The sequence below is a fragment of the Oryza brachyantha genome, chromosome 12, assembly GCF_000231095.2.
Source record: "Oryza brachyantha chromosome 12, ObraRS2, whole genome shotgun sequence".
NCBI lineage: Eukaryota > Viridiplantae > Streptophyta > Magnoliopsida > Poales > Poaceae > Oryza > Oryza brachyantha.
Genome location: NC_023174.2, coordinates 11,149,388 through 11,167,482, shown reverse-complemented (window position 1 = coordinate 11,167,482; position 18,095 = coordinate 11,149,388). Strand labels below are relative to the sequence as shown.

At 43.4% G+C, this 18,095-nt stretch overlaps 2 protein-coding genes across 2 annotated transcripts; one reads left to right on the top strand and one right to left on the bottom strand.

Annotated features, from left to right (window-relative positions):
• Positions 1–5,286, top strand: LOC102704765. The gene is made up of 2 exons (XM_006664812.3): positions 1–526; positions 4,358–5,286. The coding sequence occupies exons 1-2, from the start codon at positions 54–56 to the stop codon at positions 4,968–4,970; spliced, it is 1,086 nt and encodes a 361-aa protein (XP_006664875.2). The 5' UTR covers positions 1–53; the 3' UTR covers positions 4,971–5,286.
• Positions 5,287–7,236: 1,950 nt separating this feature from the next.
• On the bottom strand, positions 7,237–7,813 carry LOC102706809. The gene is made up of 2 exons (XM_006664819.2): positions 7,756–7,813; positions 7,237–7,607 (listed from the first exon to the last, which is right to left on the bottom strand). Exons 1-2 carry the CDS (start codon positions 7,811–7,813, stop codon positions 7,237–7,239), a joined length of 429 nt encoding a protein of 142 aa, XP_006664882.2.
• Positions 7,814–18,095: the final 10,282 nt, after the last annotated feature.

The following is an 18,095-nucleotide window of genomic DNA, read 5'->3' as shown; positions in this document are numbered from 1 at the left end:
GTCCAGATCTCACTCCCCCCCCTCCCTCCATCCGCAGCCACCGGCACCGCGCCATGGACGACGCCGCCGCGAACCCCACCCCGACCTCCTCCTCGGCGGCCGCCGCGGCGCAGCACCAGCAGCTCCAGCGGCAGATCTTCCTCATGCAGCAGGCCCAGGCGCAGGCGCATGGGCAGGGGCAGGGGCAGGGGCAGGGGCACGCGCCGACGCCGCAGCAGCTGTCGCAGCAGGCCATGACCCGCTTCCCCTCCAACATCGACGCCCACCTCCGCCCGCTCGGCCCGATCCGCTTCCAGCAGCCCCCGCAGCCCCAGCCGTCGCACCCGCCACCCTCGCAGCCGCAGCAGCCCCACTCTGGGGGCCCGTCGCCTTCGCAGTCGCAGTCGCAGGCGTCCCCGCAGCAGCAGCAGGCGGTGGCGGCGAGGGTGCGGAGCCCCGAGGTGGAGATGGCGCTGCAGGACGCGATGCGGGTGTGCAACCCCGACATCAAGACGCCCTTCCACTCCCTCGAGGACGCCGTCAACAGGTGGGGGAATCGCACCAAATTTCTCCTCTTTTTTTTGGGCCAATTATCAAACATATTGCCTGTAATCTTCATCCGTATGGTGGGTCAACTGAAATGGATGTGCTTTAATTCCTTACCTGTATTGGTTTGGGGTTAGGGTTTGAGATGAATCTGTTGCCTATTCGGGCTTTGAGGGCTTACCTGGATGACTGAATTGTTTTCGATTTCTTGGGCTTCGTAGTGATGACTAGATTAGAACTTGGGAGCGTATAAGAAATGTTAATGGCAACCTCGTGATTGCATCATCTCCGTGCTATCTGGTAGATTGTACACCTACCTAATGCTTGCAGCTATGTGGAAATACATCGGACAAAATTGTACCGCAAGAGTGAATACTAGGGAGAACTGAGAACCAAGAAAATATTTTGTCCTGGTCATGTTTGCGGTTATTCCCGGTGCGGATTGTTAATCCTTGATGTGGTTCATGAGTGAAATTCGTAGTGCCATGTTCGGACCTGTTTAATACGAATTGCAGGCTCTCTCTTACGGATATGGTGCTTGATTAGTTTAGCTGATATGGATTTTGGTTTTTTAGACTGGCATACTTAAGTTTTTCAGCAAATATAGCTAGTATTTGCAAGCTGTTTTTTTATCCATCTAGTAACTGGGTGATTTCGTGGATTGCTTTATCTTAGGTTTTCTATAGCATGTTTATGGTACTGATGCAGATGTTTTTGAACTCTAACCTAAGAAGCATTTAAACTCCTGTAGTCATTCTTAACTCTTCGTTTCCTTGATCCATTCTGTGTTATTTGTGACGAACAGTTTCTTGCTTCAGCATTCTGTTTGAGTGATTAATTATTGCACAAGCAAAGCATGTAGTTGGAGTAATCATGAGTTATGCAACATAAGCGAAGTTGAATAGACTAAACTGCATTTGGCACTCTTTGACATTGCAAATTTGCTACTTCCGTGACAAATCCAGAGGTTCGTAATAGCTGTCAGTGATTGAGTGGAATATTTTGTATGCATCTCTTGTTAAGGTCAATACCTTAATTTAATAGTATATTTTGTAATAGAAAAACTCTTGTTTTGCTGCTATGTTACTATATTGTATAATCATTTAGAACTGTGGCAGTACATATTGTATTTGCAACAGTTATGAAAACCCTGTTGCATTCCAAGAGGGGTATTAGGGCACAGTGACTGCCCTATAAAATGAGAGCTACTACCCTGTGCGTTCTTTGCTAGGAGGCTTCCGATTAGTATCTACTCCATCCAGTAAAAAACATGTCTTTTGGACATAAACACAGTCTTCAGAATGCAATATTGACCACAAAATCCCATTCCAATATATTTATAAAACCCAGGAGTGTACACTATTATGAAAGTACTTTCTGTAACAAATCTGCACATTTGATTTTCCTACATTCAATCCAAATAATATATACATGTTTGATGTTTTGAAAGTTCTTAGGAGATGTTGGAAATGACATGTGTTTTTGACTGGAAGTAGTATATCTTATATCTTAAAGACAGTACTTACTAGCAGTGTTACCGGGACTCGCGAGTCTGAAATATTTTTGCCACAGCGAAACACATTCCTGTGTCGACGTGGGTTGGACACGGTACAACTTGCGTCTGATGCGGCTGGCGGAGTTCAAAGTAGAGGGGAGGTCAATTGCAAGGAGCAGCGGCAACATGGGAAGGGGTTTGTTGGATCCACCAAGCCCAACTGGTGTTGCCCGATGACGAGGAGCGGCGACGGCATGGGAAGAGGGAAGAGTAGAGGGGATGGAGGCAGCAGCTGAAGGAAAGGGCCTTGCCATTGGCAGGGAGCATTGGATCTTGAGCGGAGGTAGATCAGGTGGAGAAGCAACGCTGGAAAAAGAACTAGCGATGGCGTGGCGCCGACACAATTGGGATGGGTGGACAAATATCAGTTGTCATCTTCTAATTTAGCCCCTGGACTCTAAATATTATGAGAACTTCATTTAATTGATTTCTTCCATATTAGTCCTAAATTTTATATTTTACTTTCATACTAGCCCTTAGTGATCCTTTTCCTCTACTAGATCAAAACAATTTTCCTATCTTTTAATTAATAAATTACATATATCAGACGAGTCCCTGAATCCTAATTTTTAGAGTTTGCCGAGTCGGACACCTGAGTTCAAATCAGACTCGGACTCCTAAGTCCAAGTCCCAGTAACACTGCTTACTAGTGGAAATATTTTCTTGAGAAAACAGAGTTTCCTCTGGGGTCAATTTAGGTGCTGGCAAGTTTTTTCTGAATGAAACCACTCTTTATGAATAAACTCAAAAACAACATTTTAATGTTAGGAATCCAGAGGACACCTGTGCAAAAGAATTAGTAAGTATCATTTGGACATGTTTTGGTAACATAACTATTCCATCTGTCTGTCAATGATAGGCATAATTGAATTCAATTACTATTTGAGTTCTTCAAATATTTATTGCACATAATCCCGATGTTTCCCTATTATCTCCTCATGGTATATTTGGGGGCATGGCATTCACACATCTGAAATATGTTTCCTTTAGATATATGCGGTTGCTTTTGGCATTCATGGTGTTAAATTCATTGCCACCATTTTATTCCCAAAGAATAAAAAACATTAGTAGTTGAATCATGAGTTATTTGTGTTACTCCTGAAAATTTGTATCCACTTGCAAACCCAGCCTTTTGTATCCCATTCCATATGCTTTTCCCAAACCTACCGCTTCGAAGTGCCACTGAATAATGAGTAGTATAATAAGGGCCAAGAGGTATTTCCTGATGTCAAATGGGCCCACAAGTCTTAACACTTTATGATACATTAAACAACCAATAATTCTGATAAATCAATTAGTAAAGAATATTATGATAACAATTATATGAGAACAAAGATCTGTTGTATTCAACATTGTCGTCTGGATTATTATCGCAGCATTAGCCTTGTATGCTGTGAAGGGGTAGACCACAGAATTCTTCTGTAGTTCTGTGCGATACCTTCTGACTTTAAGAGTTCAGTTTCAGTTTTCAGTGAAATGTGATCGCAACAATTGTCAGTGCAAACTTCATGAATAAATTAAATCTCAGATTTGGACTAACAATTGTGTCCTTGCAATAACTTTTCTGAATAATCTTCCTATAAAGAGGGAAACATTTATGTATTACGTTTTAGGATATAATATGTTACATGTTGAAAATAGTCTATTGTGCTTATTGTTTGTGATAGAAAAGGACTTATTTCTTATCTGGTGATGCAAAGGAGTGCAGCCTAGAGTGTTGCAAAGAAATAGTTGGGTCATTCTCAATTATTTTAATCCTAATGCACAAATTCTTAATGTGCCAAATTTGGTGGGGGTAATTCCCCAATGTGGGTAGAACATCTCACCTGTGGGTCTTGTTCAGTTCTCCTCTTTTACTATATGGATGGACTTTATCATCCCTATGCGTTTTCATTTTATGTCAAAGAATTCTATTGTATAAACCCTGTGCACAGAGGGATATTTAAGGATTTGCCACTCTCAGATGTGACAATTAACCTATGTGTCTATGATACGTGAGGATAGACACACGGAGTAGCAAATCTGGAAACTCGTTAATGTAGCAATGGTAAATAATTAAATGCCCCGTGCACAGAATAAGGTAGGCAACTATGCATTCAAGAATCATCTTTGATTTTTCAAACATGCCAGCTTCGAAAAAATACCCTCTGAATTTGCATATAAATTGAATTGAGTTATCCATTAGTTTAAGTGTGCAGTCTCAGTACGTGTAGATTTTGATCCCTTCATGACATCTGAAGTTACTGATACCATCTTTTTCATTGTTGTGCATGCTAGGCTACTACCTTACCATGTGGTTGCTGACTACGAGGCTGAAGAAGATGACAGAATCCTTGACAGTGATACAACTGGACAAATTCCTTCTCGCCTGCAACAATGGGACCATAACATTCTTGTGAAAATTGCTGAGTTCACAACTACTTTTGAGAAGCAAGTTTTGGCGTACAATATAATGACCAAGAAAAGAACTATTGGCGAGTTCAGATCAGAGGAGCGGCTCATGCTGGAGCAGGCTTTGTTAATGGAGGAAAAGCAAGCCATGATGACACTAAGAGCAGAGATAGAATCAAGGGAGAAAGCAGGTCGTGAGGCTGCTGAAGCTAAGATGCGTATGGCAATGGCCGAACAGGCTAGAGTGGAGGCCCAAGCGCACTCAGAGATGATTGGTCATGGTCCTTTGAGGGCCCATGCTGCGGCATCCCAGGGCGAAGATGGTCCTAGCCATGAGATGATGCAAGAACAGGGTGAAGATGGATGGGCAAATGCTCAAAGGGACGATGAAGACCCATCTGAGGATTTCCTCAACGATGAAAATGAACCGGAGAATGGGAACTCTGATATGCAAGAAGACTGGCGCAGATCAGGAGAACTCGATCTGAACTCTAGGTAGGATTGGTGGACTGGCAGCAGAGATTGTGGGGAAAATAAAAACCAAGAAAGTAGATCAAGGCAGGTGTTACATCTGCCAATAACTTATCTTTAGTTTTGTACTTAACTGGTTGTCTGAGGTTAAGTTAGCTGTTGCTTTTGTGGCTGTAAGCTCGCGATTTTAAGATATTTATTTAGCTGCCCTGTTGTTAAACAGCGTGCAGAAATGTTGTATTAGCTTCCGTGTGTTGTACGCCCCTGTTCATTTTTAAGATGTCATGTTAGGATGCTGGTTTTGTTCTGAGAGTTTTCTTCTGGTTTTCCAGGTGTTGCTGTCCTGTCCAAGACAGGTCCTGTTTAGCGCATGGTGTATTAATGTAGTTTATCTCCTCAGGGTATATTTAAGTATTTAACTAATCAATCCATTCTAAAATTTAGCTAGTTTTTATATGATTAAATATAATCTAGAACCGTATATCTGAATAAGGCTATATTTAAATTTATAGTTTTGCATATCTGGATAAGGCTATATTTAAATTTATAGTTCTATATTATGAATCGTGTATTAGATAATTGTATATGGTTAAAATAGCTTGAGGCTTGTGAGCTCCTTGAACTCCACTCATTATGAGCTTGATTCAAGCTCGGCTCACCTAGGATTCAAACCAAGCTCGAGCTTGACTTGATGTTCGTGAGCTTGCTAAGCCGAGCTCGTATAGCTTGGCAAGCCTCAACTCGTAGCATTTTTCCCCTTGCTTTTCTCTTTTTTATTCAATTTTCTAGTTGGTAGCAAAACAACAATAATACAACACGTTGTATATACGGAGGATAGAGTCGTCCACACTTCGCATGAAAAATACATAAGAGCATTTTCAACAGACAGTCCAAATTAGACTCTTCAAATACCTATCTGGTCATTCTTTATTTTACTTGGCTTGTCAAATTTATTTTTTTCTCTAACTGTCTCTCCATCTCTTCTTTCTATTCTAAGTCTATAACATTGTAACCTCACCTGTCATCCTCTTTCTTTTTCTTTCTCTTCTTTCTTTTTATCTTTCTCTCTTTCTTTCTCTTTCTCTTTCCTTCTTTTCCACTGAGGTAGAAGGCGGCGTGGGGAGGCGACGGAGGACACTGGGGCGGCACGGCGACGCCGAAGGGTCTGGAGCGGCTGCCGGGGCTCAGGGAGGCGGCGCAGGGGCGGGCGGCTTCGGAGGCAGCAGGCGGAGGCAAGGCGCCGTGCTGGCGTGAGGAGGCGGCGGCCAAGCGGCGCAGCTTCAGGGAGGGGGCAGCATTGGCTGGGCAAATTTAACCAATGGAGGGAGTAGTTTAGCCAGCTAGATTGATAAGTCTGTTGGAGTATAATTTTGGGACTAAATTGCTAAATTTTTAGCTTGGAGAAACATTTAGCCATGCTGTTTGAGATGCTCTAAGGTGCAGTGCAGTGATCTTCCGGTCTAACGAGTTGTCCACGCTTCCTAAGAAAAAGAAAATGAGATATGGTGTAGTGCTTTTTTGATCTAATCACCTATCACCTTTTCTCATAAATGTGGAATATTCCCCTGCCCTATCTGTTGCAGAATTTAGGTATCATGCAACGTATTAACAGAACTCAATTAGGAGATGGAAAGGATGATATCAAAGGGCCACACAAGGAATTTTCTCAGTAATATTGCTAGCTTCTTTCCTTTCCGTTTTGATGTTCCACAGTAATTTTTCAGTGAACGATCAATTATCATGTCCACAGTACAGACTACAGCGTTCTTCGTACTCTCGGGAACATCCAGCTTGTAGCACAAACCGCAATACGTACAACCATCTATCTTCTTACATGTACACCTTGGAAATTTATACCAGATAAAAATGCTAAATTTTGTTCGACTTGACAGAAAAATATGAACTACCTATGTTTCCATTTTTCATCTAATGATGTGGTTAAGTGACCTTTTGACCCTAAGATATTGTTTGAGTTGACAAATGACATTGGTTTTCCCATCATCATGTCATTGTTCGAAAATTCATAAGCGAAATAATGAGGCCGGAATGAGATCATTCTACTGGAGTGTAAGGAATCACTGATGCCATGATAGATCACTCACCCAGCATATAGTCTGATTCCGTGTGCCACACAGGCCATCAAATTAAATGATGATCACTTTTTTTTTCATCAATTATATATTCAGTAGCTCAGTAGATTTAGCTCTACACTTAGTTGATCGATCCAATCCCGCACCAATCCATCGAGGATCATACATCCAATTCGACTCAATTAATTATCATCGTTGTAAATCCTACAAGCAGCGAAATACAGTCATGGAGACGACATCCATCCTGAAGACGGTGCTCCAGGTGTAGGCGAAGGTGACGTTTCCCTTCACCGGGATCGTCCCGCCGTCGCCGACGAGGTAGTCCGTCTCCCCTTCGCCGGAGTTCGGCCGGAACAGCTTGGGGTCGATCGGGATAGCGCTCTGGAACCCCGGCGCCGCCACGACGACGCTCCTCACCTCGCAGCAGCACCGGTTCGTCACCGTCACCTTGAACATGTACAGCGTCGACGTCTGCACTACGCCGCCGCCGCCGCCGCCGACGTCCTCGCCGTGGTCGTCCACCCGCTGACTGACGACGACGTGGTCGTTCATGCAGCGCAGGCACACACTGCTGCCTGGTGAGATTTCATGTAAAGATGGGAGGTTCCAATGCATCCAGAGGAAGAAGAAGAGCAGTAATGTGATGGTTTCTTTGTTGTTTTAGCAGCTAAGGAACATTTCGAATTTGTGATGAGAGGATGATTGGTTTTGATGATTGATTACCTTGGGCGAACATTAGGCAGAGGAGGAGAGCAAGGAGATGCTTCGGTTCTCGAGCCATGTTTTTTCTCTGTTGTTGCAGTGTTTAATCTGTGGATGGAATTCCATGGGGTTGGCTTAATTTATTTAGGGTGATGGTGATCAAATTGTTGTCTGTGAATAATGTCAGTTCAGCAATTGCAAATCTGGAAAGCTGTAATTTGCTTGTGATAGTTCTGTTTCTAGGATAAAAAAAAACAAAGTTCTATCTTGGTAAAAGGATTACTGTTGATTTAACAATTGTTCCTAGTCAATTTTTATTATGGCGCTTTAAAGAGAAAAAACTTAATTACTGACAAAAAATATTGTCGCCTATTTGGACATTTTTAGCTGGATTTTTCTTTCAAGATCGAAAGGGGTAAGATTTTAATGCACACCCAATTATTCTGTGTATGAAATATCAATTCCTTCCATAATTGATCATGTTGAAACATTTAGTTCCACTACTACTTGCGACAAATCAAAGTGCTCAACCACTAGTGCTGACTGGAATAAATACTGTCCTATATTAAATCTGCCTTATTGAGATGAAACTATACATAGGTCATAACCGTGCATGGTGCCTTCAATTGTTAACTGCCATTCTCTGCCAATGACAAAATGTTGACACCATTCAGGATTAACCGTGTACTATATAGTACCTCCGTCCCTAAATATTTGTCGTTGTTGACTTTTTCATATACGTTTGACCATTCGTCTCATTTAAAAAAATTATATAATTATTAATTATTTTTATATCATTTTATTTATTGTTAAGTATACTTTTATGCATATATAGCTTTACATATTTTGCAAATTTTTTTTGAATATGACGAATGGTCAAACGTATATAAAAAAGTTAACGACGTCAAACATCTAGGGACGGAGAGAGTATATAGAACTTCAGCCTGTTCCTTGTTAATGTGTTTGGTGTTCAGCAAACTAATACTCTTCTTTTCACATGCACAAAATAGGAACCTTGCCGAACTCTGATATATCTGAATTAAATTTTTGTCAAGAAAATCATCTACCCTCTTGATAAACCATTTTTTCCCATCTCATTGTTAATGTTAATTTTACATGGGTTTAGGATGTGTTCTTGACATATCACTATAAAATAACCATTTTGCAAGACACCTTGGTTTGATATGTTTACAGTCGGCCATAAGAAAATTCTGGTTATGTAAATCTGCTTTTGCGATATTGGCAAAAGGGTTCTATTGTCTAACACAACACCTGGGAAATCAATTTTTATAGGTGCTTGCTTAAGAGAACATTATGTTAATGTTGGAAATTTTATCAAATACCAATATAATTTAATCCAGAAATTAGTACCATGAACATCATATAAATGAGTGATTCACTAGTGCTACTACTGATGAAAGAAATAATTATCTACAACATACCATTACATAGCATGTTCACCGTTTGTAAGTGTAACACCTTAGCCCATTTGAAGCTTAATAGTAGTGTGATTTAGGCCTATGTGGCCTAGAAGTGAATGTGTAGTGGTGGAGGTTTAGTTGCTGTTTGTTTCTATAAGTCCTAGGACTAAAAATTAGTCCTAGGACTAAAAATTAGTCCTAGGACTAAAACATAAGTCTCTTTTAGTCCTATCCTGTTTGTTTAGATGGACTAAAAGAGACTAAAACCTTATTAAATGACCTACTCTATAGTACACAGCACACATACATAGCTATAGGTTTAGAGTAGTATAGTAGGTGTACTATAGGCCTTTAGTCCCTTTTAGCACTTTCCCTAAGGACTTATGGAACTAGATAGTTTTAGTCCCTTTTAGTCCCTTCTGTTTGGTATTTTAGGGGCTACAAGGGACTAACGTGGAGGGACTTATGGATTAGCCCCTCCAAACAAACAGCCCCTTAGTACATCTTGAAAGTTTAGGTGGGTAAGGTCTAATTAAAAGCCTTGATCGAGGCTTCAGCCATGGTATCTCAGGGTTAATTGTTTTAAACTAAGGGGGAACGAAAATGTAAACGTGATACCATAAGAACTTGAGTCCGCTCAAATGTCTAGATTAGACTAATGTTGATTTTTTAGGCTGAGGTAGGGTGTTAGAGTAAGATCAGAATCACATATACACTCATTGAAAATATGGAGAGAGAGAGAGAGCCGAGAGTGTGATTTTAGAAAGTGGAGAGTTAATTAATATCATTAAACCAGGATTAAATCATCCATAGTCACGGCATCGGTTACGTTTGTGCTGCCTAGCCAGAGAGGCCTGACCCGAGCCATTGGTTAAAGGCCGATGCCTGACCCTAGGCATCGGATAGAGGCTAACGCCTTACTTCTTTCCATGTAGTATGTTTGTTTAGTACTTGTGTTTGCCTTTAGAGTTTATTAGATTAAATATATCAAATCCAATTAAATCTAGCAAAATTCAAATGGATAAAGTTTTCAGTGAGGGTTTTAGTAAGACTGTTAAGCTACCTTATTTTAAGAAATAATTACAATATTTTCATTTGAAGTTCGATGGGGACATAGTTTAGATGAAATTTATATCTTTGTAGTTGGAAGTTGTTTCATTTGATATCTATTTCGAAGAACAAAATTTTAATTTCCTAAATGAACTCAGATGGATATATGATCTATATCAAAGTTATGGAGCTTGAAGTGATTTACATCAAACATGTATTGAAAGATAGACAGAGGAAGGGAGGTTGTGGGATGCCGCAGCCGCTGAATTTTTTGAACCAGTGGCAAGAGTTTACTCGTTGTGGATGGGTGCGAACATTTGGAGAAAAGGGGAATTAGAGTTGGGTTCGTGCATGAGCCCTCATTCAATATAAAACATCCAAAAAGAAGTGATTGTGAGATTATAAAAATTAGAGAAATCTTTTAAAATACAAACATTTGGTGTTGCAGCAAGACACTTTTGGTATTTGGTGTGTACCTGTTGTACTTAGCTTGTAGCTGTAGTGTTCATGATAGATGCTTTAATTATCTCTCTTATTGTGGTTTTGGATGCAAGGTATTCATGTCGGTGTTCTGTTCTATTAAACTGTGGTTTTGGATGCAAGGTATTCATGTCGGTGTTCTGTTCTATTAAACTTTGGGTTAACTATCCTTGCATTGTTAATATTTAGGTTGTTTTGCACAGATCCTCTGGCCCATTCTCTTAAAAACAACATTTACATGATTTATTAATAAATGGAAGTATTATTACATAATCTTTGGCACAATTCAACATCAATGTTATGCCTATGGATTATGTCACTGAAATTACCGATCACGTTCTTTTGCAAGGATGCATGTTTGAAAAGCATCCATATGATTTGGCATATAGCTAGGGAGTACCATATGAACTGATCACCAATGTTGTACAAAAGTTCACTATAGTTGAGGAACTTGAGCTTGAATTCCTATGCTACAGCTAGCTTCTAGAATACCTTTACGAGCAAAGGATCCTATCCTTCCGCACAGCTCCTCCAATCAGCCACGGAATCCTGCACCCATCTTAAATGTTTTAACATAAGGTACGTTGGTAATAGAAGTTTAGAGAGTACAGATAATGACTACGGATCGGAGTTGAGAAATTTGGAGGAAGTAGTGCAAAATCTAACATACACAATGGAACCGTACATCCCTTCTCGTACATCTCCTTTACCTTCTCCTTGGTGTTTGGAACAGTGGTGTGAGATGAAGGAGGCCACATGCATAGGCGACAGTAGAGGTGTGTGAGCTATGCACGGGAGGGTAGGGGTGGTTGGATTCAATGCCAAGAAGGAGATGGATGGCTAGGGTCAAGGAGGAGGAAAGGGTGGGTGGGGGGGGGCAGGCCATGTCATGGCGGAAATGGTGGAGGCCATTCTGCTGCCCGTCACGAGATTCACATCGAGCAGTAGCTAGGAGGCCGCTGCCATTCTTCTAGGTGCCCTCTACTCTTCTTCCTCTCCGTTGATTTGGTTTCTTGATACCCATGCTTACCTATCCCGATCTTTTAAAGTTGGATAATTCTTTTCTTTTGATTGATATTTTCTTCTGCTTTCTTGTAAGATGCTTGATGTGCCTCAAACATGTGTCCTCCGCTCACAAGAGGACTATATATGCTTAACGACACAACCACATGTCATTAGTTCGCCGCTCTAGCCATACCGACAAGAACACCTCTTTGTGGAATGACAGGGGTGGCTGCTTCCTCGCCTCCTAGTGTCATAGTTTTCATGGTCATAGCTAGATGGGTTGTTGTGGATGCACGCTTCGCCCTGCCCTCACTCCAATACTATTATGTTGCTGCTTGTTGGAGCTCTTCCCACTTCAATATCCGTGTGAAGATTGGTTTGCAAAAGGCTGGAACTATTCCTACTTTAGTGTCAACAATCCTACTTCAATCTTCTCTACTAGGCTAGCACCATCATGTCCATCAACCGTTTTGAGCCTAAAGGACGGCTTTGGCATCTCCACTCCATTGTACATGTCAACCTCCCTTGCTTTCCCTCTGTCTGGTTCTGCAGCAGCATGCGCCTACCCACCACTGCTGGACATCGCCTGCCACCGTGCGGGCATTAGTTGGTGAAGATTGCTAGACCAAGATAGATGGAGCTTAACGAGGGAGAAGGAAGATCTTGCATACAAGATTGTGGTAGCTGGTGAGGGTGGGGGTGGGAAGGCAGAGGGATATGAACCAAAGGCCAAAGTGGAAGTTAGGCCAAGCGATGACCCTTGTTTTCCCTTTTTTTCTCCATTCAACATACATTTTAATTATTTCCTATGTTCCATATTATAAGTTAGTTTGGGTTTGTTCTAAGTCAACACTCTTCAAGTATGATTAAATTTATAAAAAAAAAGTAATAACATTTGTAACACAAAATAAATATACTAAAAATATATTCAATTTTGGATCTTCTTAAACAAATTTGGTGTTGTGAGTGTTAGTACATCTTTCAAAAAAGTTAGTCAAATTTGAAGATGTTAGACTTAGGAAGAACCTAAAGGGACTTAAAATTTGAAACAAAGGAAGTAGCTTTGTTCTGCCAGTCTAATGCAGAGCTTTAGAGGTTTGCCTACCATACCCACTTGGTGAAAGAGAATGAACTTGTGGGTGCTAATTGATCGGGAGAGAAGAGGGAGAGAAAGAGAGGAGGATTGGGGGAATCAGAGAATAGGGGAAGGGAGATGAATGACATATGGGTCCTACTATATATTTTATTTAATCCATTTGCTAGTTGTAATGCTACATAAGCACCACATAAACATTATGTAGGATCAAACCATCACCAAATCTACTGAGAGATAAATTAAACCAGCATTGATAGTTAAGGGAGGTTTTATATCAGATTTTGTAGTTGACTGAGCGAAATACAACTTGGGATATAATGAAGGGACACTAAATGAACTTTTTCCCTTCAAGAAAAGCTGAACCTATTTTTCTGTACCTTTTGTTATAGCTACTTTGGCTTTTATTTCATAGAATCTGAACTTACAAGAAACTGAAGAGTTGTACTAACAAATCGACAAAAGGCAATGCCCACCCTTACTTTTTAGTGAGTTCAGCATGAACCGATTATTAGGTTTCTATAGAAAGATGTTCATTGCCTCAGATTGTACTGTTTTTTATTGATGTATTTCAAATTTAGCTTAAACGATTCCAAAAATTATGTCACAAAAATCAGGAGTACTTTAAACACATACCAATTGAGATAATGGAATAAAGTATCATTCCACAAATTTCAGAAATTGATGATAGGGACGGATGCGGCTTGTTTGCTTCCCTTGATGTGCTCCCATGGGTGCTCCTAGACACGTGGCATCATCCCAGCCGTCGCCTACCTCATGGATCCGGTCAATCTCACATACACATGAATAAGAGGCCAAACATTATTCATATTTTTTTAGTTGAATCCACTTGTTCATTTCTTCACTTGATCATACACCAGATAACCAGTTATATCCACAATAAAATTTTCAACAATGGAGTACTCTCCTTAAACGTATGATCCATTAGAAGTCCAAAAGGTAAGTTATTTCACTCAGGTTCTTCACAATTCTTCTGTGTTTAACTTCCTATCTTGCACTCTTTATGAGTAAATCATCTCTATATATACCGGTGGGTTGATGGACGACAAAGAACATGACTATTGCTTGGTTGCACTGTTGTTTTTTTAATCCAAGTCCATCTACTAGAATCGTTGTAGCAGATTCTTGATATCACCCATAATACATGTGAAATTGGAAGCAGACCTCCAGAAAATATAGACCAATAGGCCTGCAATGCAATCAAATCTTACTACCATAAACTAAAATTTAGACTTTCTGCTCATGCAAAACTCTGTTAATAAGATTTGTGGTTTAGGGCTAATTTATCTATTTCCTCTGTGTCATGGCAACTTTTCACAGAAGTAGGGTATTCGAGAAATGACAACTACAGAGAATATATGTCCTATTGAAGAACAAGTGCCAAAGCTCGGTATGATGTTTTATAACATGGGTTTTATCATTAGACGACGCAATCGACAGAGGGTAAAAAAAAACTCCTCTGTAATACAACAGTGGACATTTTGTTGTTCTCCTGGAGGTATTGAGTAAACAAACAAAGTTGTTTACACTAAATTGAATTTGGAGGTAATAAACTAATTGTTCATAGTAATCAGGACACACCACTAGTTGTTGTTCCACTGCTCCCTTCTGCTCTTTTGTTGTTCCCTAGCTAGCTGCTGCCCTACTCTTGTGTCGGTACCATGCATAGGGCTCGAGGGCACTGCTGAGATCTGACTAGTTCGATGACATTGCTGCCTATGCCACAGCCAACCCATTAGTTATAGGATTGGATTAGTCTCTACTTAGGGGATGTTTAGTTGGCAAAAATTTTTGCTAAAAGGGTCACATCGAACGTTTGACCGGATGTCGGAAGGGGTTTTTAGAGACGAATTAAAACACGAATTTCACGGCTAGACTAGAAACCGCGAGACGAATTTTTTGAGCCTAATTAATCCGTCATTAGCACATGTTGGTTACTGTAGCACTTATGTCTAATGTCACGCCCAGAAATTTACACCAAATTTTTGAACAATAGCATGTATTAAACCTCGGTCCAGGCATCAGCCCGAGTACACACTATGACAAATCAATACACAGTTCCACGACTTAAAAACAAATAAAAACAATTATCTATCGAAATGCAGCGGAAAAGGAAAATAAGACTAGAGCATCTAATCTTCAGCTTCAGCTGGCGATGACGGCTCCACACTACAGGCATTCTCGACGGCGGACTAAACCTCACTTCAACCTTTGGAACAACCTTCTGACTCAGGCATTGGCACTTGCTCTGGTGGGGGAAAAATTAAGCAAGGCTGAGTACAAACCACCGTACTTAACAAGTAACACCCAAGAGAGGGAGAATAATGAATGCAATAGGGTATCAAGGGATAAGCTAAGGTTAAATTGCACAAAGCTGCAGTAATTTAGCAAAACAGAAGATAAAATAGACTGAAATAAAAGTAAAATAACATTTAAAATAATCATCCACTGTTCAACGTTACACCACATTGCAACAGGCCCAGACCGCTGTCGAACGTTACACCACGTTGCAACAGGGTCAACCCTCTGTCCAACGTTAAACCACGTTGCGACAGACCCAAACCACTGCCAATGTTACACCACATTGCGCAGGGTCAAACCAGTTCCAAGATTAATCCAATTATAAAAGGGGTTCAACTAATCCCAGTGAATCTGTCAGTTCGCCCAATAACCGCGGGCACGGCTATTCGAATAGTTTTACTCTGCAGAGGTGTACAACTTTACCCACAAGACATGGCTGCCAAGCATGTTACCATGCCCCAACGTATCACCACGATACCACAGTACAGAAACCATGATAAGACCTTTCACCTAACCCTCCCTAGATAATCGTACCGCACTTCAGGTTTCACCCCCTCCTTTACACCAAGTCGGGCAGTCCCCTCTTGTGCCTTGGTGAATCCGGAAGCAGCAGAGGCTTTCGTTACACCACGATTGCCCGTCCATACTCCATCACGCTCACCCTTGCCTTGGTACGTCGAATAGGGACAAGCTAGATTACGAGTCTCACCGTTGCCCATTCTGGCTTGTGGTTAGTACGTGTAAGACCTTCAGGGTTTCCTGAGAACCGGTCCTTAATTGCCATGGGCACGACTCTCAAAACCATGCACCCACAGCCCACCATAAGCAATATTTTAGTTATATTAATCCACATCGGGAGATTATTAATGATTACAACCATTAAAGGTCTATCAAACTGTAACAGTAATTAAACGATAATTGGTGAGCTAGTTGAACTAAGCATGGCTAAGCATTGCCTAACCCTAAGTCTAGTCAAATTAACCCTGGGATGACAATAATAATAAATAGGGATCAACGGGTATAAAGGTAATTGCCCAATAGATAAGTAAAGTAAATAGATTTGCATAAAACAATGCATGTTTGAATGTAAAGCGAGTAATTTTATAAACATAGGTTCAATATGATCAAAGAAGGGTGACACTTACCTTGCTTAGACCCACGAGGAACTTCGGCGACGACTTCGAGAACGAACGGCGCTTCAACGGGGTCAAAACCTACGACAAACAAGGCAAAACAAACAAAACAGGCTAAAAACTACTGAAACAGAGAAAGAAACTATTTTTAATGGATTCTTGGCATTTTTCTGGATTTAATGAAACTTGAATGGACCTAAACGGAGACTAGATGAATTACTTATGAATTTTCGAAGTTTTCTGGGTTTTTTAACGAAACAGAAAAGTCCTAAATCAATTATTGCGCAATTAATGGGGCTGCTGACGTCAGCGAGGAGAGAGGAGGCGCTGACGGGTGGGGGCCACTTGCCGGTGGGAGAGAGGGGAGAGGAGGGGCTGACAAGTGGGGCCCGGGGAGGAGAGAGGGAGGAGACCGGCCGACGAGTGGGGCCCGTCTGTCGGCGACCTTGGGACAGAGAGGAGGGGGAGGCGGCCTTGGCCAAGAGGGGAAGGCGGCGCCGGCGACGAGCGAGCGGCGGTGGCGGGCGGCGACGGCGCGGCTCGGCCACGGCCACGACGCGACGAGGGCGACGGTGACGGCGCGACCGGCGGCGACGACGGAGATGGCGGCCGCACCAAGAGGAGGGCAACGGAGGACGGCGCCGGCACGGGGAAGAGGCGGCGACAACGCGCCAGGCTAGGCGGCGCTCCAGCGGCGGCGGAGCCACCACGGCGACGGCGAGGCGACGAAGACGGCAGATGAAGGGGCGACCGGCGACGCCCAAGGCGCGCACGCGCGCGGCAGCGACGGCGACGAGCGACGCATGGTGACGGGCGGCATCGCACGGTCCGGGGCGATGGCGATGGCGCCGGGAGGTGGAGGCGATGGCGGGCGCCGGCAGCGATGGCTTGGCGACCGCGTGGTGACGGCGACGCCTGGCGGAGATGCAGCGGCGACGCGGCGGCAGCGCATGGCACCTGGCAACGGCGCGGCGGCGAGGGGACCCAGCGACGGTGGAAAAAAGAGAGGAAGAGAGGAGGGGAGGGCTCACCGATGGTGACGGAGGACGTCAGCAAGTCGGCGAGGATGAGGCGGAGGCGAAGACGCGGACGAGCGGCGGCTTACGATGTTCGGTGGCAAGACCGGCCGACGGCGGCGGAGCGACGGGGCGCGGCGGTGGAGAGGATGAAGGGACGGCGAGTGCGCGGGGTGCCCACCGGCGGCGACGAAAGCCGGAGGAAGCTTGGCGACGTCGAGGCGGAGGCGACGACGTGGCTGGACGGCGGAAATCGGCGTCCGGCAGCGAAATCGAACGGCGGCGGTGACGGAGCAGCACGGCGGCGGCTCGAGCGGGTGGAGGAAAAAGGTGAGCGGCGGCGTGAGGCGACGGGGATTTTATAGGGGAGGATGGCCGGCTAGGGCGACGAGGTCGTTGGAGACCGAGTCGGCGACGCGGCGGACTCGGTGGCGGCCGTTGCGGTGGCGGCGCAGCGTCCGGAGGAGTCGGGGCGGAGGCGGACTCGGCCGGCGCCCGGGTTCGGTCGCTGACAGGCGGGGCCCGCCTGTCAGTGGCGCAAGGGAGGAGGGAGGCGAGGCGGACTTCGTCGCGGCGCGGGCGCGCACTGGCGAAGCTGGGCTGGCGGCTCGGGGCAGCTGGGCCGAGCGGCGGCCTGAGAGGGAGGCGGCGCGCGCGGGAGAGGCCGGCTCGGCTGGGCCGGCCCGGGAAGGAGGGGAGGAAAAAGAAAAAGGAAAAAGAAAAGGAAAGGAGGAAAATTGGACTTTGGCCCAATTGAAAAGGAAGGGAAAAAGAAAGGAAAAATGAGCGAAAAAGGAAAGCCCCACTTTTGCCGAGTTTTAAATTAATTTGTTTGGCCAAA